This window comes from Zootermopsis nevadensis, unplaced genomic scaffold (genome assembly GCF_977971745.1).
Source record: "Zootermopsis nevadensis isolate Lab colony 2312 unplaced genomic scaffold, Znev_1.0 Znev_ptg000030l, whole genome shotgun sequence".
Lineage (NCBI taxonomy): Eukaryota > Metazoa > Arthropoda > Insecta > Blattodea > Termopsidae > Zootermopsis > Zootermopsis nevadensis.
In genome coordinates, this window is record NW_028259162.1 from 16923726 (window position 1) to 16946559 (window position 22834).

General features: G+C 37.1%; 2 protein-coding genes and 2 long non-coding RNA genes across 6 annotated transcripts in view; 1 reads left to right on the forward strand and 3 right to left on the reverse strand.

Annotated features, from left to right (window-relative positions):
- Positions 1-18747, forward strand: part of LManII (Lysosomal alpha-mannosidase II) — a 28636-nt gene extending 9889 nt beyond the window's left edge. Inside the window, exons 4-16 of one of the 2 annotated variants that reach the window (XM_022079177.2) lie at positions 2054-2239; positions 2573-2778; positions 3260-3396; positions 3566-3699; positions 6293-6512; positions 8094-8293; positions 11140-11563; positions 12828-13044; positions 13296-13416; positions 14238-14508; positions 15735-15977; positions 17735-17884; positions 18104-18747. In XM_022079177.2, the coding sequence (XP_021934869.2) occupies positions 2054-2239; positions 2573-2778; positions 3260-3396; positions 3566-3699; positions 6293-6512; positions 8094-8293; positions 11140-11563; positions 12828-13044; positions 13296-13416; positions 14238-14508; positions 15735-15977; positions 17735-17884; positions 18104-18328 (2734 nt within the window). In that variant the 3' untranslated portion in view covers positions 18329-18747. Of the gene's footprint in view, positions 1-2053; positions 2240-2572; positions 2779-3259; positions 3397-3565; positions 3700-4714; positions 4849-6292; positions 6513-8093; positions 8294-11139; positions 11564-12827; positions 13045-13295; positions 13417-14237; positions 14509-15734; positions 15978-17734; positions 17885-18103 lie in introns of both variants that reach the window. The other variant, XM_022079176.2, reaches the window with a different exon arrangement.
- On the reverse strand, positions 279-1287 carry LOC147872190 (uncharacterized). 2 transcript variants are annotated; one of them, XR_015537851.1, is made up of 3 exons: positions 1051-1268; positions 643-946; positions 279-495 (listed from the first exon to the last, which is right to left on the reverse strand). It is a non-coding gene; the product is annotated as an uncharacterized LOC147872190 (long non-coding RNA). The 2 variants fall into 2 exon arrangements; XR_015537850.1 differs by lacking the exon at positions 279-495 and having other exon boundaries at positions 548-946; positions 1051-1287.
- LOC110837261 (uncharacterized) lies at positions 8329-13952 on the reverse strand. Its single transcript, XR_002545630.2, has 2 exons — positions 13631-13952; positions 8329-11633 (listed from the first exon to the last, which is right to left on the reverse strand). It is a non-coding gene; the product is annotated as an uncharacterized LOC110837261 (long non-coding RNA).
- A 2511-nt stretch (positions 18748-21258) lies between the features above and the next one.
- On the reverse strand, positions 21259-22617 carry Alg14 (ALG14, UDP-N-acetylglucosaminyltransferase subunit). The gene has a single exon (XM_022079168.2). It carries the CDS (start codon positions 21997-21999, stop codon positions 21349-21351), a length of 651 nt encoding a protein of 216 aa, XP_021934860.1. The 5' UTR covers positions 22000-22617; the 3' UTR covers positions 21259-21348.
- Between the last annotated feature and the right edge of the window lie 217 nt (positions 22618-22834).

The window sequence follows — 22834 nt, forward strand, 5'->3', positions numbered from 1 at the left end:
ATGAAAGAGAATATAATGACATTTTGTATTACTATTGGCTTCACAAAGACAAAGTTGCCTGAGTTTTGTTTTATCATTATTAAAAGAGATCAAAGTTTTCCCTATTCAAAAAGGACAACCAGTCAGTTGCATTGAACATTCAAATTGGGTGTGTTGATGTTATCTGATCTTCATGGCAGAAATTTCTGACAAAAACATTAATTCATTAGTCTGATGATTAAAATCATACAATTCATGAAATGATTGTTTGTTATAAAGCACTGTAAAATGTCGTGCTTTATAAAACTACATTTCATGTAATACCACACTGAACGTTTAATTGTAAATGAACTGGTGTATTATCTAAATTAAGTTACTCAGCTTAATGTCCACTGGCCCAGGTTTTACTTGAGGTTTCATTTGTTGGTCTGCCATGAGCCGAGGTTGCGTAGCCTGTGCCTGGATTGTGAACTTCAATGCTGCATGGGAAATAATGTTTTTGCCACTGATGATGACCTGTTGAGGTCGAAACACGTTTGACACAAAGTATTATTTAATGTGTAAACAGTTTTGTTTGTATGCATGATTTTATATATCAATACACTGCACAGTATGCAAGGTTTCAAGTTATACCAGTTTGTTTTAATGTGATACATTTCTTACAAGTAGGATTTGAGGTACTCATTGTGGTGAGTATGAAGGTAGCTGTCTCCTGGGTTGTAGCACCATGTAGTCGGGTAGAAGTTTACTGACGTTTCAGAGGTCCTTGCTGATTCTATCACTAGGGCAATGAGTGAGTGACTCACAACTCCTGCAGATCAACCTTGCCAGGGTCTCCCACCCTCCTCTTCATATCCTTCCCTCTTTTAACGTTGAATAACGTTTATAAAATCATGGTATACTCGACGGAAACTGTAAGATGTAAGGTAACGCTGGTGTGTAACTTCTTCAAACGCCAACTCGAGACCTATGTAAGATAGAGAATATAAACCTATATGTAAATTAAAGAGTAAATAAAGGGCTTTTTCTACATGATGTTTACTTTATTCTATAAATTGTTGAAATAATTACCAAAAACATGTAATAACTATACCCTCGTTCCTTAACTCAACTGCTTGCCACGTCTAAAGCGTAAGAGTTAGATCGGGACATATTGCGAGTGAAATACGTAAATAAACAGGAGCTTTTCAAATTTGCAAACAGATTTCATCTAACTCTTACGGTTTAAGAATTTTGGCTATTTATTTGGTAACAAAGAATGGTTCTAGAGTGAGTGTGTCGAGTACAACACATAGATAAGCTGTCGGCGGATGATGCCACGTATAGATAAGATGTAAAGGTATACATTAATGTGTAAATAAAATTTTATTTCAGTACAAATATACTTCCACAGTTAAACGTTATTCAACGTTAACTAGGGAACCGTGGTTCCACTGTCAATTTTTTTCCCCCTCTGTTTCCTTTTCCTTGTACCTTTCCCCTTATTTTGGGGGTTTAGAGATGAAAAATCAAGGGAAATTAACAGTAAATGTGAACAGTTCAGACTTTTACAGCTTTAAATGCTAATGCACCCCAGTGTTCACATGGTACATCTATTAATGAAGTGTCAGTTAAATCAGACACATTTTATCAGCGTATTCAGTAAATTGTGCCCATTGCTTAGTAGCTAATCAGCACAGCATTCTATCTGAGCTGCATTCATATAGCTACATGTTAAGAAGCCTGTATCCATTCTAAGAGAGTTACATTTGTGTTTGCTACATAACACAGTTTTGTTCACAGTAACATCCTTAATTTTACTTATAATTTTGTCACTTTCCATCTGCTGTAATATAATTGATGCACGCTCACTCATACCACAATTTATTAATTTTTATTATACTATTTCCAGTGCCATCTTCCCCATCAGAATTATGTAATACTGTTATTGTTCACAGAGTTACATACCAGCAGATTCTTTGTGTTATCACAGTCTCATGCAGCTTTTATTATCCATTGAGAGATTATAGTTGGGTCTGAAAGGGATAAACATGGAAAATTCTCTTGTTAGAGAGCAATAACTTTTTGATGTCAGGTTCATTTATGTGGAGACAGCATTCTGGTGGAAATGGTGGATGAATCAGCATGACACTATCCGCCACCAAGTCAAGAAATTGGTCAACAATGGTCAGCTTGAGTTCATTAGTGGGGGCTGGAGCATGAATGATGAAGCTGTCACTAATTACCAATCCATAATTGATCAACTCACTTGGGGTTTCAGGTGAGTACTGCCAGCCACACTTTTTCCTGTTGCTGAACAGGATAAATAACAGCATCTTTAGGTTAATGCTGTCACGTATAATTTCTGAAAGACACTCCACAAAGATGTGTTTCATGGAAAGTGGACATATCTACTTCCTGAAGCTTCTTGTTCAAACTATTTACCTTGGCAGACATAATGTGCGGATGTTACAAAACATTGCAAGACAAATAAATGTGATGTTTTAGTCTGACAGTAGTAATCATATGTTATTTACATGCAGAAAAAAGGTTAAATTTATTTGAGTCATTTGAATGCATCTGTGTTTAAGAAATGCTTTTATTTGTGTTACAGGAAACTGAATGATACTTTTGGGAAATGTGGACAGCCACACATTGGTTGGCAGATTGATCCATTTGGTCATTCCCGTGAAATGGCTTCCATCTTTGCCAGAATGGGTTTTGATGGCCTATTTCTTGGTCGCTTGGATTATCAAGACAAAATGGCCCGCTTTCTAACAAAGACTGCGGAAATGGTCTGGCAAGGGAGCAAAAATTTGGGTAAGGCCTTCCACTGTTTAATTCCATGCTATGTGTATTTAAATAAATGAAGATTTTAAAGTCATTTACTCTATTTAAGATATAAATTGATGTAATTAAATAAATAAATTATACATGTACACTATTGAGTGGGGCCTTATTAGGACCCTTATAATTTAATGGTTCACTGTAGTGGTATGCACTCGTGCACTCCTTCTTATTTTGGAAGTCCTGGGTTTAGATCTTGGCTCTGACATCGGCTATCATGACAGACTTTTTTGTTTTCCTTCTTTTCCTCCACATAAATATTGAGACAATCTTAAGCTAGGCCATGACCACTTCCGTGTTCTTCCCAGTTCATCATTTATTATCATCCTGTCTTTTGATGCTTGTGCAATTGTAGAAATGTTAAGTAAACTTTAAACAATCACACAGAAATCTAGTATTAGTTTTAGATTTCATATCTTCTAGTAACACAAAAGTTGTTTTCACTTACTTTCAGGTAAAGCTGCACAGTTGTTTACAAGTGTCCTGTACAACAATTACGCTCCACCTCCTGGATTTTGTTTTGATGTCCTGTGTGATGATGAGCCATTCATTGATGATAAACACAGTCCAGACTACAATGTGGACACACTGGTAAGTCTTACTTTTATCATCCAGCAGAAAATTGTCAAACAAATAAAGTATTTGCAAATACAGAATTTCACATATATCATATATTACACACATTATACACATGTACACATATATATTTTATTGTGTGAGTGAAATGCAGTTGTTGAACCAGTGCACTATAATGCTTCAGGTATCGAGATTTGTAGACTATGTCGAGACACAGGCAATATTCTACTCAACAAACAATATCTTGCTGACAATGGGTGGAGATTTCACTTACCAGGAAGCACACATGTGGTATAAGAATTTGGATAAACTTATCAGGTAAACACTTGTGACATTTTACTGGTTCATTGCTACAATACTGCTGCTCGGAGTAATGTATGTTGGGGAATACTTCTACCTGAAATGTTTCTTTGGGGTTAGACTGATGTAATTTGATTTTTCTATAGAAATAAAATGGCTAATATCAAAGCCTGGTACTGGATATAAACCTGAGACAGTTTAATCAACTTAATATTCTTAAAACGTCAGTTTTAATTTGATTTTGTCGTTTCCTTCTTCATATTCCATTGAGTTCTGTGGAAACTTCTGCATGCATTTCTTGTTTCTTCAGACTAAGCTATATGTCCAGTCACACATAATGTCCCTAATATGTGGGGACAATTTTTGAAAGTGAAAAGAATTTGTGACAGAAACTTCTTATGCCTACTTTCCTTGAAATACTTTATGCCCTTTATAGATAGTGAAGAGCTTGGGCAGTTATACTGGATACTGGGAACGACCCGTTAAAGTGCCTGAGCACTGCAGGTTCCAACTTTTTTTTATCGTTGGCTTGATCTATAGACATTTTGGTAGAACTCCTTGTACAAGGGATCGGCCTGTCGCAAGGCCTCTACCTGTACACAGGACAGCACAACACAGAAAAACGCGGACAAACATCCATGGCTTGAGTGGGATTCGAACCCACGGTCCCAGCGACCAAGCAGCACAAGGCCCACGCCTCAGACCCCTTGGGCAGTTATACCTTATAGTTTGAGCAAAAATTTTGGACGTTATCCATCGTCTGTTGTTTCAAATAACAGAACGTTTCAGGGGCTGGATATCTTTGTTATCACGTAAAATAAGAGGAATAAGGAGTTTCTACTATGTGAAAATCCTTAGAAGGAGCTAGTGTCCATCATTGGACATTTTTCATAAGCCGTACTCATTCTGTTGAGGTTACGCTGTGTAAGTTAGGTGATGAACAGGGAAGCACTTACTTTACTCTTGAGTACCAGTAGTGTAAGCATGACCTCTTGCATGTTTATGTCCTATACCTGTTACTTGCCATCTGCAGGTGCAGAAATTCATAGCTTATGCAGAAAAGCAGGCTGGAAATTACTCGACAAACAACATCATTATGACCATGGGTGAAGATTTCTTTTACCAGGATGCCAATATGTGGTTCAAAAACTTGGACAAACTCATTCGGTAAGAAGGTATCCTCGTCTGTAACCCTAATACTGTAGATTTATGACTATTGAAGTACAAAGTTTGTGCTTCGGAGTTGGTGTCTCTGCATCCTCTTCAGCTCATTTGTGGGGCTATTACCAGGGAATGAGAAGTGTTGCACTTTCAGTAAAGAGATGCAACAGTGCATATAATTTCATGTAAGTTTTCATTGAATATGCAGAGTATTAAATGAGGATAAGATGCTCAATAAGAATTTGTGACCACCGTGCTTCTTGTGGATTGAATTCAGCTAGCGCAGAATTGAATAATGTGGTAACATTTTGTTTTAGTGAAGCTGCTGGTTCTGACAGTGCAGAGTTAGTTTGTGGAAAGTGGAGTTCATCATTAGAGAGAGTAACTGAACAAAAATGTTGGTTTAGTTGCTACAGTTTTTGGTTCTTGAACTTCTGGGTTGTAACCCAAGAACATTAGGATTTGAGGTTTTCATGGCGGTGAGTCCAAAGATGGCTGTCTTCTGGGTTGTTGTCTGGTAGAAGTTTACCAAAATTTCAGTTATCACAGTAAAGTCGCTTTGTATACTAGGACCATGTAAATGTTCAGGACTGCTTTTACGGTCAGTGATCTGTGTAACCAGTCATAAAAGTTGATTGGTACTGCAGCAGAATGTAGTAAATTGTATTGCCTAATTTTCTAAAGTGAATTTAAAATAATTATTTTAGGGAAATAGTGTTGGAGGATCTTGTTTCTACGATTCATCAGGCTTAAGATAGGGACTGGTGGCAGGCTCTTGTGAACATGATAATGAGCCTTCGGGTTCCATAAACAACAGGATACGTCTTGAATAGCTGAGTTTCCAATTAGCTTCTCAGGAAGGACTCTAATCCATGTTGTTAATTAGAATTGGAACAATTTACTTGCTGTATAAGGGAACATTTTGTCATTGATTCTGGTGACATCTCCAGGTTTGCCATGTATAAACCTTTTTATTCACATCATGAACCACATAGAAATGTGTTTTGAATAAAATGTATAGCCTACAGTCAGTTGTATAATTTATGCCATGTACCCATGATTAGTAATTTTTGAGAAATTTTGACATTCAGTTTCAGTGTGCAGATTACTCTGGTCTTGAAATTCACTACATGGATTTCAGCTTCATGTAAAATAGGAGTGGATCAGCATGAGAAGAATAATAGTTTGCTAGTAATTCTCATTGTAAATCTTTCAAGTCAGACAACTATTCCAGTCATATTGTGGACAGAAAATATGTTTTAAAATGTCATATTTTATCAAATGTGTGATAATACAGATTGAAATTATGTGTTATTAAATGTGTGCAGAAGCTCTGTATTATCCATGTAGAACAGATTGTTTTGCTCTTTAAAAATTTAGGCACTATGATAACTGTGTTTAACTGGGTAATATAATTTATAGTATTGAATAGATTTATTTATGTTGGCAGGTATGTAAATGCTCAGCAGTCAAATAACAGCACTGTGAATGTGTTTTACTCAACACCATCATGCTATGTCAAGGCAGTTCATGACGTTGGCCAAACCTGGACAACCAAGCAAGATGATTTTTTCCCTTATGCAAGTGATCCTCACACATACTGGACAGGGTTCTACACATCACGGCCAACACTTAAACGCTTCGAAAGAGTGGGCAACAACTTCCTACAGGTACGCCACGTTTACTTGGAGGACATATCATAATGTAATTTCCTGACGGTGTTAAGACAAGTTTCTTTGGCTGTAGAGCCATCTCTCCGGAGTGCAACCTATAGAATTTGGAGGAGAGAACAGTGTCTAACGAGTGTAACAACGATGAACGAGAGAATAAATATGTGCACTTAAATATGTGATACAAATATATTTTTCAGTTTTGCAAGTTTTACCCCTTCTTTCTTTGGTCTTGATGTTAATTAATTGCTGATACAGATATATTGCTAACAAAGCTAATCAACATTTTAGATATTACACTGAATACAGCCATTAATTTTGTTGCTAGCAAAGGCTAGTAACAGTAATGATCTGCATAGATGCTTTCATAACTTTTCCATTTATTTTATTCAGTGCATTGAAAATGGTGGGTCTTAATGAGGTCTTGTTGTTTCTCTCATGCTGTCAATTTTTGTATGGTTAGCCATTTAATTTGAGCTCTGTATAAAATAGTGGTTATGGTGAAGCAATAGACACCAAAATGAAATTTGGTATTGTTTTGATGTAATGTAATGATGTATCTTTCTTAAAAGGCTTTGCTTTTGTTCCTAGTATATATTTATATAAATATATGTGCTTATTTCAGACTTTTTTGCTCTATGATTATATATGTAGTGGTCATGAGTGAAGAAAGTTTACCAGCTCTACTCTGCATCTGTTGTTTATAGCATTTTTTTAGAGACAGTGTTGTAGTCAAAACAAAGCATTACTGCTCGGTGTATGAATGGAGCTCTGTGCCTGACAGTAAATCTAATTTTTTGGGTCTAAAAGAGCTACATTTCACCTCATCAAGCAACAGCTTATTATTAGTCTTGTGCTGCCATCTCAGGGCTTCCTGTAATATTATGAGGTATGAAATTCTGCTACCTGCAGAGCCATGTTGGACAGTCATATTTTCTGTTTGATTTTAAACAGTTTTTCCAAAGTATTATATTTATGGAGCCTAAATATTTAAATATTCTCTGGCTTCACAGTGAGGTTCATTTTAACTGTCCTGTGTCATCAAAGGGTTAAGTCACATAGAGGTGTGTACTTGAAGGGATGTGGCTGACAACCCTTTGAAGTAAATATAGTATATATGACACCTGCTTCAACATTCAGTAATTCTTAATTTTGTATTTATGGGTTTCATGTGACTCTGAGTGTAAACAGGGATTAATTTCTGTAACAGCATTAACAAGCTGATTTTTGTAATGGTGAAAGTTGTGTTTTCTTTGCAGTATGGGCTGAATTATTAAATATTTAGATGAACTTCGACTTTAAAGGGTTAATGGGTCGAAAGGCTGTAATGATTATTCTTGACTGTCAGCACATTAAACACATCTTAAACTAGGTAGATTTTATTAATAGTCCTTCCTTTGCATTAATTGTAGTTATATTGCCATGACTCAGTTTCTTAAGCATGTGAAGTGAAAAGTGGGTGTATCGCCAGATTAAGTTGACATTAATATAGAAGACACTTCATATTGCGCATTCAATCCCATTCACCCTTGTGTAGTGTACACGTTCATTGTAACAAGTCTTATTTGATCTGATTGGCAGATTTGCAAGCAGCTGTACTCGTTGACAGATCTAGGACCTGAAGATTCGGTGGACCTCAACAAAATGCGAGAGGCAATGGGCATCATGCAACATCATGATGCTGTCACAGGCACTGAGCGTCAGAAAGTGGCATCTGATTATGCTCGTGTCTTGTTTGAAGGTTTTGAGGAATGTGGCATCATTGCACAGGCAGCCATCAAGTAAGGAATTTTGACATTAAGAAAGATGGCACTCATAATGTAATTTCATGCTTATTTCTTTAAATGTTCTCTGTCAAGATAAACATTTTTCAGTGAAAGGATCATCTACTCCTTTAACAGACAGTAGCCCTGCAGTATTTCTGTTTTGTATGATTCTCACTGCAGACAGTAATTATTTCATTAAACAGCATAAACCATTTGATCTCTGTAATGGTGAAGTGTTGTTTTCTTTGTGGTGTGGACTGGATTCTTAAATAGTATTTATATGAGCAAAGCTTCAAAAGGCTAAACTCACATGTAAGTACTACTAAAACATCAGGAAGAGAAATGCAAATGATCAAAGAATTTTAACATACAAAAATGAGATAATATTACTTCAAACACAAATGTGTATATCTAGAAGGTTTCTGTCTTCTGGGTTGTTGCGCTGTGTAGTCTACTCGATGTTAACCAACGTTTCAGAGGTCATACTGCCTCCGTCATCAGGGCGATGAATATATCTAGTTTATCTCTTTATGGAATGGAGGTTGGCTCCTGCTGGCATTTTAAATTACTTTCTAGTTCAGAAAATTGTAATAATTGTAGATAGTATAACTTAACCACTTAAGGCAATATACAGGGTAAGTCTAAATGATGTTGCAGATTTGAAACACATGTTACTGACGTTTAATGAAATTCAGATGCACAAAATTGGTACCGATGGAAAGAGAAAATCTCCAAGTTTATGTTGGTTTACTTCGCGGCCGCGTAGTAACACTGTTCGCCGCCAGGGGCTATATGAGAGAAAATGGCTGCCATCGAAGACAGGGGAGCCTTTTGTGTCCTGGATTTCCACGTTCACCGGACCCGACACCCTGTGATTTTTTCTGTGGGGGTTCATCAAAGATAGAGTATTCGTGCCACCCTTACCACAGACTTTGCTTGATCTGCGAGCGCATATCACAGCAGCCATTGCAGCAATCGATCATGATATGCTGCAACGTGTCTGGGAGGAACTCGGCTACAGGCTGGATGTGTGCCGAGTTACCAAGGGGGTTCACATTGAACACCTGTGATGTAATGAAACAAAACTTGGAGAGTTTCTCTTTCCATCGGTACCAATTTTGTGCATCTGAATTTCATTAAACGTGAGTAGCATGGCTTTCCAATCGGGAACATCATTTAGACTTGCCCTGTACTGGTACATTTTCATTGTTTTCATCACTAAAGGGCTACAGTGAACTCTTCTTTTAACATGTCACTGAACATTTTCCTGACAAGAGGGTATTATTTATAATCATATATCTGTACTTCTCTTTGGTATAAACAAATATTTGCAGTGTCGAGGGACAAAGTATTTGTGTCAGTGATGATGTTAAAAGTACTAATGACTTCCTAATTAATTGTCTAGATTTTAGTGTTTGTATTAAGGTCATTATGAAGATCCTCTGCTGGAGAGAGTGAAGGAGAGCAACCAGATATTTTTATATTATTGCAAAGTTAGAAACAAAGTACTCTGGATATATGTTTACTCAAAGTATGAAAATACTGAGCACAGGTTTACATTTCACAAAACCACTGGCATGCAGTAGAGCAGTGTTTATCAACCTGTGATATGGGAACTAAGTAAGAAAATCAAAATATAATATTAACATAAATAAGTTTTCCCTGAACGCATTTGGTTAGTGGTACATTTAATGTGTTAAATTAGAATTAGTGGTATGCCAGCGGAAAAAGGTTGAGAACCCCTGCAGTAGAGTATAAGATGAATGAAGTATTGAAATTACAGCTATAGGAAATGGGACAATCCAGCTGAAGTATTGCTGTTACAAAACGAAAACTTTCTGCTTCATAGACAGGAGAAAGGAATTACTCTACTCCTTAGAGTATGATTATGTTTCTCCCAGATGGTGGGATGATGATGGCCTGAAGAGAATATCTGTAGCATGATGTGGCTGTACTCCACAGTACAGACATGTTATTTCCAGCATTCAGAACGTAATTTAAAAAAAAATATTGGAAGTATTTCAGTGCCATATAATGTACAGAGTGTTAGAATTCTTAACTGTGTGTGAATTGAATGTTCGTTCAGTTTAAATTTAAAGTTAGAAGGAAATGCCTGTTGTTACTGCCCATGATGCATGCAAAAAAGATGTATTTTTAAATTGTATTTGTTTTAATACATTAGAAGCCCAATTTAACTAGTTTTTTTAAACCATCAGTTTAATTACATTAAGCATAGTAGTTTAAACAGTAGAACTTTTCATAATTTCTGCTGTAATGAGTGTTTTATGTCATTTTTGGATTTGCATAAACATGTTTAGTTGCTGTTTCTGTTTTCTGCATGTCACATGAGTACTACTGGCAATGCACTATTATCATGTCTTGACTTACAGAAGCATGGATGCAGAGACTGAGAGAAGATAATAAAAGCCTTTGTCCCCTCTGAGTACATTTGGGACCATCCTTTCTCATTAAGCTTACTGCACTCAAGGCTCACTGAGCAACTGCGGTTGATTTAAAGTTGTGCTACTACACGGTCTGTATCAGGGACATGGATTGAATAGGGTAGCGCAGTCACCTAATGCAACACAATAAATGAGACAGAGCTCATTTTATAATAAAAATTATAGTACTGAATTAAATACAATACAATAAATAATAATTCCAGGGAGCCAAAACAGTGAACACAATTAAACTTGTCCATAGGTTACTGGTATGATGTTAATTTATCACTGTTCTTTCTCAGTAAGCTTATTGTGCAGAAAGCTCCCTGAGGAATTGCTGTTTCTTAAAATTTTGCCTGTCGTTTGTTCAGTACTGTCTTACTGGTATGATGTCAGTTAATATGTACTCTTCTTTTCCAGCAAACTTATTGCAAATAAGAAGCAGTCTGAGGTTTCCAGAGTGGATGCTGTCCCCATAAAATCATGCTTGTTATTGAACATCAGTCAGTGTGACATTTTGGACTACTCCAATCAGTTTGTAGTGACTGTGTACAATCCACTAAGTCACCGCGTCTCACATTATGTGCGTGTTCCTGTGTCGGGTGCCTCATACACAGTCCAGGATCCAACAGGGAAGCAACTCAAGATTCAGCTGGTGCCCATTCCACAGCCTGTCATAGAAATACCAGGCCGAGTGAGTCCTGCAACCATGGAGCTGGTGTTCTATGCCAAAGATCTCCCTCCACTTGGGTTCCGGTCTTATTATATCAGCGGAAGCAATCACATCCATCATACCAGCAAGTATAAGATTCATCCTGGGAGGGATGTCATTCTTGGTAACACGGTGAGTCAAACTGCTGCAGTGTTATGTTAAAAAACTTGTGAGATGTGGTCTAAATTATACTTTTACAATTCTGTAATAAGAAACAAGGCATTATGGAAGAATTAAAGACAGACAGAATCAGAATTTTAAAATATAAAGAAGCTGTAATTAATCTTGCTAGCAGAATACAGAAAGACAAACTTTCCAAAATAATTATAACAGTGATAGTGTATATAGTGATAGTGGTAGTGAAAAAGATGTCTGTAGGTCTTCTTAATAAGAATTACAGTCATACATACAAAAATAAGATGCATTTAAAATACAGTAATACAAAGAACCTAAAGTAACAAAAAATACACAATAGAGGCCATTAGAGTCACCCTCAGTGGACTAGTGGTTAGCGTGCTCGCCACTGGACCCAAACCCGGTGAAGGTCAATGGATTTTTAGGGGTGATAAAAATCCGTAGCACAACTTCCTTTGGAGGGGAAGTAAAACCAGCGGTCCCATGTCATAGATTTACGGCATGTAAAACAACCTTACGAGCATAAAGGAGATGTTTTGTAAGCAAAATTCAGAGGCCATTTCTCACACAAGTCTCCTGATTAACTGCTAGATGGCTCTGGCAGTCAAATCAGGATTGAGTAGAAACTGTGCAGTCTCAGTGGGCTGGTCACTTCAAAGGCCAAGAAACCTTCGAAAAGGAGGCGGCAAAAACCCACAACTGGGTTGCAGAGCCAAGAAACAACAATAGGCCATTAGAGAAGCCTATAAAAACATAGCGTGAGAAGGGTTATCAGGCCCAAATATTAAATTTCATAAGAATCCATAAAAATTTAATACAAAAAACTTTTTTTTTAAAGTATGGATATGATCACATGTGGACAAAATTTAGATATATTTCACCAAGGATCACTCAAATTGTCATGAAAATCTGGCCAGATTGAAATATTTTCTTGTGCATGGCAGGATCTTTTGAACATGGTAATGATCCTTCAGGTCACATAAAAGGCAGAGACTGTCTTTACTAACTTCTCAAGAAGGAATCTGCATCAGAGTCATTTAGTTAGTTATGGATTTATAGTATCAGTAATGTTTCTCTTTGAATTGTATAAATTACGAAGCATTACGTCTGGGTAAGCTTCATTTATCAAGACATTTCTTTTTTATCAGGATATTTTTCTTGTGATCTAACCTGTTATCTATCTGCCTCTTGAGATAATGAATAAAAGGACATTTTCCAAGATGAACATTTGTTGTCATTCAGTTCATTGTTGTGTCAACAGAAATTCAATGCTGTGCTGGATTGGGAGACTGGCTCATTGAAGTCTATGGTCCTGGATCGCACTAAGTTTTCTGTCTCTCAGGATTTCTACTACTACAAAGGCTACATTGGGGACAATAAAGAGTTTGTAAACAGGTCATCTGGAGCTTACATCTTTAGGCCAAATGGATCTGAGGCACTGTCAGTGAGCTCAACAAAGAAATCAAGTACTTACAAAGGTAAGTCATTATTTACTGTACAATCAGACAAGATTACTAGTATATGCAAAATGTCAGAAAAATCCATTTAAATATATTCATGACATTCAGTTTAATATTTTTGTTATCTGAAATTACTACACCATGTACATAATTTAATTTTTTATCTAAACTAGTAATTAGACAGTCATGTAAGCCATACAGGAAAAGTGCACTAAAAGTTATTATCTATCAAGGATTCTATTTGTCACATTGCACGTTGTTCATTGCAGGTGATCTTGTGGATGAGACACACATAAAGTGGTCAGACTGGTTGAGTCAAGTAGTCCGTTATTACAAGGAAGATACATATCATGTGGAGATGGAATGGCTGGCTGGACCAATCCCTGTTGAGTTAGTAGAGTTGTATCCCCTTTTTTAAAAACATTAATTTTTTCTCTCACATGTGTACAGTGCTCTAGTTGGAAGTGACTACCAGCATGCATTAGTAGCTGATGTACTGCAGTCTCTTCAGAGTCTCTTAGAGTTTTCAAATTCCATATTAACTGTAACACTTCACTTGGTGCGACTCCTTAGATATAACTGATTGGACTGACAGTGACCCTACCTTAAACTCCCTCTTATTGGCTGTTTGTTATCTTTCCTATGGACTCTTGACTGGTTGCTATCCTCCCTTATGCTGTATCTGATGGGCTGTGACCCTCTCCTAAAACAGAACATTTCTTGGAGACTGTTTTACCTCTTTTAGAGACTAGTTGACTAAGAATAACCCATAGATCATATATGTCTGATTAAAAGCCTCTATTCCAGTTTTATTAACTCTTCTGTAGACCTGTCAGTCTGGCCGAGTCTTGGAGTGAAGATTTCTGTCTTCTGGGTTGTTGCGCTGTGTAGTCTGATCGATGTTAACCTCTGAAACGTTGGTTAACATCGACCAGACTACACAGCGCAACAACCCAGAAGACAGAAATCTTCATACTCACCGCTGTGAAAACCTCAAATCTTACGAGTCTTGGAGAATTTAAGCAAGTGAGTGTCAGTTGCATGTAGTCAGTGAATGGACATTTGATGTTTGGATGAGATGGATGGCATTTACTCAGTATCCCTCTCTACTCAGGAAATCAAACTTTATTCCCATAACTTAAGAGAGAAGCTTGCAGCTATGGAAACAAAAGGAAACCTGTCATCTAATGTGATTTCATATGTTATTTCAGTGATAATGTGGGAAAGGAAATAATAAGTCGTTTTAAATCAGACTTGCTGTCTGATGGTCTTTTCTACACCGATTCTAATGGACGTGAGATGCTGGAACGAAAACGCAACTTCCGTCCGACATGGTCTGTGAATATTAAGGAACCTGTATCAGCAAATTATTACCCTGTAACATCTAGAATCACACTGAGAGATGGAGATAAGGAATTTTCCATTCTGACAGACAGAGCCCAGGGAGGCACCAGTCTTAATAATGGGGAGGTGGAACTCATGGTAAATGTCACGATATTTGAAGAGGAATGAATGTCTTACAATTTGTAATTAGTCTTTAATATTGAACAATCTGTGTTTAAACTTCCAAAGGAACAAATATCCTTCTATAAGCTGCTTGTGTGTATCTGTTTAACCTTCCACCTGCCCAGTACTGTTACCAAAATATTGTACACATTCACAGACTTTTGTGAAAATTGGTGTGAATGTCATGCCATTTGGTAGCTCCTCATATTATTATATTCTGACGCCCTGTCATCGACAGTATCAGTATGAACTTGTGAGGCCTTGAAGTTTTGTAATGGGTTCTGTTGCAAAGTTCCATAAAACAAATACTAGTTGACAAATTCTTTCAGAATTTGGTATTAGAATCATGCCACTGAAGGCCTCTGATTCTCGGTACAATGCAGCTCTCCATCATTAACATTACCAACATGACAGCTATGTGAACATGCAACATTAATACCGTTCAATATAGGATCTTTGAAGATGCAGCTTCCACAAGGGTAATTTGTTTGCAAAATTGAAAATAACACCATAGTAACCACACAAAATATTTTAATTTGGTGATGATTATTACTCTAGGAATTATTTTAATTCAACATATGAAATTTATGTAGTGGCATGTTAAAAACACATCTAATAGTATCTACTATAAAATTTGTGATTTCGTCGTCGTCAAAAAATGACGTCATCAAACAATGTTACGTTATATTTGTTTACTCGGCATTGTTGTACCAACACAACAATGCCGAGTAAACAAATGACTTGAGTAAGACACTAAACTAACCCCCCCCCCCCCCCAAAGGGGGTTAGTCAAGTTTTTTAACCCCCTATTCGGGGGGTTGGTTTAGTTTCTTACTCAAGATTTTAAAACGTAACCAACACCCCCGAAGGGGAGGTTGGTCAAGTGTTTTAAGTTGGTTTAGTTTCTTACTCAAGATTTTAAAACGCAACCAACCCCCCCGAGGAGTTCCGAAAGGAGCGCTCTGCTCTATAAGTTAAAAATAGCTAATACTGAAAGATCATAACTGGATGACATGTGTAGTAATCAGATATGAAACTTTTTATTGGGGCAGTGATCTCCCAGTGCATACATGCACAATGTGAAATGGGAGTATTTATGAACAATATAGAACTCTAACCTTTTGAAACTGTGAAATACACTACACCACTGGTGAGTACTTTCAATACCTGTATAGGAATAACTAATATGCGACATGTTCCAGGTCCACCGCCGACTGTTGCATGATGATGCATTTGGTGTAAGTGAGGCCCTCAATGAGACTGCGTTTGGTCATGGTCTCGTTGCAATAGGAAAGCACTGGCTTACTGGTGGAAATATTTCCTCTGGCACTGCAGCCCAAAGAACACGCAGTCTGCAACAGCAAGTGTTGCTATCTCCATGGCTTTTCTTCACTCCAGCTGACAATATCAGCTTCACAGAATGGGTCAGTCACTATAAGATGGAGGTAAGATGATGATTACATTCTTCAAAGCCATTGATGAATTTTATCACTCCATGTAACCCTTCTTTGCTAATTGTATTGTCTGGTCTCCCACCTGACATGCTTTCATTTAAAGTTTTCCCTTCTTGTGCATTCCTTATACAAAATTCATAAAAGGAACATGTTATGTGGAGTTTTCAAGTTTCAGTTCTGAAACTACTGAGTGGTTTGATTTTTATTCCTACTTTCAAACATAACCACACTTCACATGAAGTTCAATTCTGACTTCATTAGTTTTCTCCAAAATGGCTCATTTTATAAAATAATTATTTCATAATATATGTACATACTCAGTTAAAATATACTTTTGAAGCATTTTTCATTGTTTTGTATACTTAACAAACTTCATGTAGAATAATTCATTCCATTATTCTGATTAGCTGTGAACAATGGACATTGCTTTACATTCCTTTTCATTGTGATTTTCTGCCACCAGAGTTAAGAACAAGATGAATGAAATTAAGAAATTGATTTGTATGTGCAAGAAATTACATTAATACTCATAGCACAGACAAATTCAAATTTGCAAATCATTATTATTCTTTCAACTGCTCACTTGACCTTCATACATCCTGTTTCATGGTATTTCACAAATCATTTTTCCTCTGACATGAAAGAGAACTTAACTGTGGAAATCAAGTGCTATGAAAATAACATTTCTTTTTCCATTGCTCTGCTGATATGAACAATTGTGATGTGTGAAGAACACCTTTGGAATTTATAGTGTACGCCTTGGCAATCTTGTTTTATAACAGCATACATTTACATTGTATAATATATGAAAATTTGTTAATATTACTTATTTAACTTGGGGTTTTGGTTCCCAAATTGTTTGTGAGCTGCTGGTGGTATGGGAAGTACGTGAATCATTTCAGCAGTTTACCAGAAGAAACAATGTTGAATGGTGAATTTTTGTGTCTGCCAGAAAAGCTCTAAGGCAAACTGTTAAAAAAGTATGTGGGTAGTGGTGCTCTATTTGTTAGAGGGAATAAATGCAACAATGGTATCAGGATCTTTGTAATAATTTTATCCAAGATAATTGTTGCAACAATTATCCAGTGACTTACCCATGTTTTGCATTGTTGTAACTGTGTGTTCAAATTATTATTATTGTTCACAAAGTTGAGTTCCAACAATTACCTTGCTTCACACTGTTGCAGCAATGTTTCAACAAAAATCTCACTTTACATTGTTGCAACATTGTGCTTCAGAAATGGTCAAAGCTCATGGGGGTTGCCTAGTTTCTAGAAAAAGGTGACAGACAGGTGGATGAGCCAATAAGGTGTTCTGCACTAATGTCAGAGCAAGAAAACCACCAGAAGCTATAAACACGAACATAAATTGGAAGTGAATTGACAGTTAAAACAAAAGAAGTAAATGATGTAAATTTGTCTAACCCCTTTCCTGCCACTGAACTGAATAAGCTAAGGCAGATTGTGCTTGGGATGTAAGAATTCTGTAAGGCCCGCTACATAAAGAATGGTTTCCTGGAACGTAATTCTTAAGAGATTTCATAATGCAAAATATTTATTATTGAACATTCTACTTCTTGTCCTGGGCACGTAAGTCTTCCTTGTAAGTATATTCAGTTACAAAACAGCTCATGCATAATCCATACATATTCCAAGAATTGCCAGTAGGAGGGTTAATTTGGAACAGAAAGGTTTCAAGTTGCCATTTGTAGGAAACAAGCATGAGTAACTTCTTTTGTCTATTTGCAGTTCTCTGGTCTGAACCAAGAGCTGCCAGAGAATGTTCACATCCTAACACTAGAACCATGGAAGGCTCATTCTTTCCTCCTTCGCCTTGAGCACATTTATGAGAGGAATGAGCACCCTGTGTTCTCTAAGCCAGCCACTGTCAACCTTAAGGTACTGTATCAGATCTAACGACAAAACATCTACAGATGTAACTGTATGTATGAAAGAGAAAAGTGAATTTTGGAACTCACGGTAACAAACATTTAAAGTGCTTGAAAGGAAAGTGATAAGAAAAATAATTTGTCCTAAAAAAGGGTAAGTAAGTGAGATAATATTACATAAACTTAAGGAACTGTATGATTTAGAATGATAAATTCTTGTCTGTTTCAGAATTTATTCAAGCCATTCTCCATTGTGATGGCTCGGGAGACTACATTGGGAGGTAACCAGTGGTTATCTGAATCACATAGGTTTAAGTGGCAGTCAGAAAATGATATCAATTTTACTCTTGAAGATGATGAAGATTCATCAAAAGAGGATAAGGATGCCTTGACCATCACACTGGGCCCCATGCAGATACGCACCTTCATCATTGAAGTTAATTTCTTGCAGTAGTAGCTTGTCAGCCGTTATTACATATTGTTTTATATGCTCATGGAAATGTGCAATACATTTCAAACCAATTTTATTTAGCAAACTTGTAGTATGCTGTATTATATTCTTATTTCATATGATACAGCTTTCGGTCCATTCTGAAGGGTCACTACTTTCTACAAAGCTACATCCATGTATCATTCCTTGATAACTAGAGACCTCTCGTATATAAGATTCTTCTCAGTATGTACCAATTTAACTATGGCTGTTCTTGGCAGCGTGTAATCAACACTTGTGTTCAGTTTTATAAACCATATTCAGTAACAGGTCAGTGGAAATAATTGGTGGTTACCTTTTTTTTTTTTTTTTACATTGTTTGATTTGTTATAACATGAACTGTTATGCACAATATGTTAAATAAAGTAAAATTATTTTCATAGCGTACAGCTTTTCTTCTGCCTACAGTGTAGTCAAAGTTTGAAAGTTCTGATATGTTATAATATGTAAAATTGTTCTTTTGGACTTTGTTTATTGTCTAAATTAGAAAAGGGCAATGTTTCAGAAGCTGGATTCTGCCTATCTGTTTGACCCTCTAGTTAAGTCAGTCTTAGACCTAGTCCAGTCTGAGACTAGCAATGATCATACACAAAATTCGGTGCTGAGATCATGTGGCTTAAAGCATACTCTCTACAACTACATGGGTCTCTGCAGAAGACCTGCATGAACTGTGGACATGTACCAAGTGAGTACATATTTAACACTAAGAATGATCTAGTCGCAGGATCCAAACAAAATGAATACGGATAAGCTACGTAACATGAGACATGAATATAGTGGAACCTTTAGGAATAAGAAAAGGGAATATCTGAAGGGCAAAATTATTGAGCTTGAGACAAATAGTAAGGACAAAAATATCAAAGACCTGAACAGAGGCATAAATATAATCATTTTAAGAAAGGGTATATCAACCTCAGTTCTCATGAGATTTTTGACCGGTGTATGGGACCGGTGCCAACCCAGCATCATGAGGAAACTGGGGAGCTACAATGGGTAGCGTAATCCAGTCATGGAAACTAGCAATGGCTGGGGGTTCGTCATGCTGACCACACGTCACCCTATATCTGGTTGGATGATCGTTCACCTCTGCTTAGGCATGTGATCGTGAGGCCAGCAGCCAGCTAGTCGGCTTTGGCTCTCATAGGGCTGTTACGCCATGGATTATTATTATTATCAACCTCAGACTAATTTGGTAAAGGATGATAATGGCAATTTACTAGCAGATCCAATCAAAATTTTGAATAGGTGGAAAAATTTCTTTAACCAGCTCGTCTTAAATGTTCATGGGACTGATGATGTTAGACATTAGAATACATACAGCTGAATTGTTTGTGCCAGAACCTAGTTTAGATGAGGTTGAACTAGCCATTGGAAAGTTGAAAATTAAATAATTAATTAAAGCAGGTGGCATAAGGTTGCACATTAAGATCCATAAGCTTATTCAGTTAATTTTGGATAAGGAAGAGATGCCACAACAATGGAAGGAATCCATAATTATTCCTATTCATAAAAAAGACAAGACAGAGGCAATTACCGAGGAATTCCTCTATTATCAACCTTGTACAAATTTCTATCACATATTCTTTTGGTGAGATTAACTCCATATGTGAATGAAATTATTGGGGATTATCAGTGTGGGTTCAGACGTAACAGATCGACAACTGATCAGATCTTTTGCATCAGTCAGATACTTGAGAAAAAAATGGGAGTACAGTAGAACCGTACATCAATTATTTATAGATTTTAAAAAAGCCTATGATTCTGTGAAGAGAGAAGTGCCATATAATAATCTTATTGAATTTAGTATACCAAAGAAGCTAGTGAGTCTAATAAAAACGAGGCTTAAATGAAACCTGTAGCAAAATTCGTATAGGTAATTATTTATCTGACTCACTCTCCATTAAGAACAGTATAAAACAAGGAGATGCTTTGTCTCCCTTGCTCTTTAACTTTGCGCTAGAATATGCCATCAGGAAAGTCCAAGATAGGCAGGAGGGTTTGCAATTGAACGGGACACATCAGCTATTGGCATATGCTGATGATGTTAATTTATTGGGGGACGATATAAATACAATAAAGAGGAACACTGAAGTTTTACTAGAGGCTAGTAGACAGGTGGGGCTAGAAGTAAATTCAGAAAAAACTAAGTACATGTTAGTATCTCGTCGTCAGCAGACAGGCGGGCAAAATTATCTTAGGGTGGCTAATAAGTCCTTTGAAAGGGTTACAAATTTCAAATATTTGGGAACAACAATAACAAATCAAAACAAAATTTACGACGAAATTAGGAGGAGACTAAATTCCGGTAATGCTTACTACTTGTCAGTTCAAATTATTTTGTCTTCCCGTCTGATTTCTAATAACCTGAAGATTAAAATATACAAAACTATACTTTTGCCAGTTGTTTTGTATGGATGCAAAACAAGGTCTCTCACTCTGAGAGAGGAACATAGATTGCAGATGTTTGAGAATGGGGTGTTGAGGATATTTTGGCCTAGGAGAGAGGGTGGTGGGATCTGGAGAGGGCTGCATAATAATGAGCTTAAAATTTGTACTCCTCCCCCAATATTGTCAGGGTGATTAAATCAAAAAGAATGAGATGGGCGGGGCATGTAACGCGCATGGATGGGACAAGAGGTGTGCACCTGTTTTTGGTCGGGAAGCCTGAGGGGAAGAGACCGCTGGGGAGACATAGACGTAGATGGCAGGATAATGTCAGGCGGGATCTATGGGAGGTAGGAGAATGGATTTTGTTGGCCCAGAACAGGCTCTGGTGGAGGGCTTTGGTTAATTTGGTGATGAACCTTTGGGTTCTGTAAGTCATCTAGTTATTTAGTTAGTTGTGATCTTGTGAAACAATGCCTGAATTGATCGGAAATGACTGAACACAACTATCCATTTGAAATATGAAAATGTTTTATATGCAAATGACTAAGCCTTCAGCTCATTACAGTTTACAGAAAATACATACACCACTGTTACAGTTATGTTAATCTTCCAATGTATGTAGTTCTTCTGTAAACTTCATGCAACTTGGGCCACTGCACAAGAACTTTGTCTGCAAACAACAGCAGTATTTTGCCAGACAGAGACAGAGTCTTCACCCGGCAGATACTCTCAACAAACACTATTTTTGAATTCGTTATGCATAGGACCCTCATCAGAAATGCTACAACACAAATTGGTATGCATGTTCCTGGCCCATTGCAGATAATAAGTTCTGGTCGTTTCTTGAGCATGACTGGCAACGATGCAAAAGAGGCAAAAAAGGTTGTGAACACAGACGTAATGTATGCCTGGCCCACACTTCGGCTCCTCGGTATTGTGACAATTTCATAGCAGGGTGACCCATTACGTGAGAAAGAATTGTTTTCTGTTTGGTGAATTTTAACTTCACTAGATGTATCTGTAGAAGCCATTATATAAATTCGTGGTGAATAGTTTCTTGGGTTGAGATTCTGAAGTAATTTTAACATCTCAGTCGTGTGACCTCCAGAACCAATAATAATTGCTGTCCTCAAAGGACGGAAACATTTCGCAACTGACTTCCTTGTTATTTTGTGTACACTATAAATAACATATATTGTTCTTGACCCGGCGAAAAGAATAAACAAGAGTAACAGAAAATATATCATTTTAAATCTATACTTTTTATAACCTTCTCATGCCATGTGTCACTCGTACAACTTTCACGCGTGGGAATTCCTCTAATGTTGACAATGTTGGCATCCCTGAAATGTAACATTGACCGCTTTCCTTTTCGGTAAAGACACACTCCAAACAATTATCTTTCAGAAAGATGGCTGTATTCTTAGTTGTAGTGCCCCGTAGTCTGGTTTCAGCTTGCTGACGTTGCAGAGGGTACCTTCTTATTCCCGCCGTGAGAATCTAAGACCCTTCTAATTATCTCTCACGTTTTGGTTTTGACTTAATACGTGATCCAGTTTGTACAGTGTGGAAGTATGTTGTGTTGCCATATTTTCAGTGAAACACGTTTCTGCCATTGATGTGAAGTGTCTTTTGAGATGTAAAGAGCAGCATGAAATCGAGAGTTTAGTTTAAAATACGGAGATAACTTGTATGTTTCTCTTCAGGTTTCTTGAAGATGGCTGTCTTCTGGGTTCTTGCGCTATGTAGTCTGGCAGAAGTTTACCTTTGTTTCAGAGGTTCTCGGGGCCTCCAACATCATGCAGCAACGACCTCTGAACCGTCGGTAAACACTAAGACTGCACGGCGCAACCCAGAAGACAGTCATCTTTAGACTCAGAGCCGTGGAAACCTCAAATCTTACTTCAGGTTTTTGACGTAAATACGTCTATACGGAAGGCTCATTGGGCTAAAAAGCGTAATGAAGATGTGTAAGATCCATATCAATAATGTGTAAATATGGACCGACAACAATGGTTATGTTACCTAAGAAACTAATTGTTACGTCATCTGTTTACTCTGCATTATTGTGTTACATTACTG

Coding starts and splice junctions, on each gene's coding strand:
- Alg14 (XM_022079168.2), bottom strand. CDS start 21,999: ATGATATATTTTCTGTTACTCTTGTTTATTCTTTTCGCCGGGTCAAGA.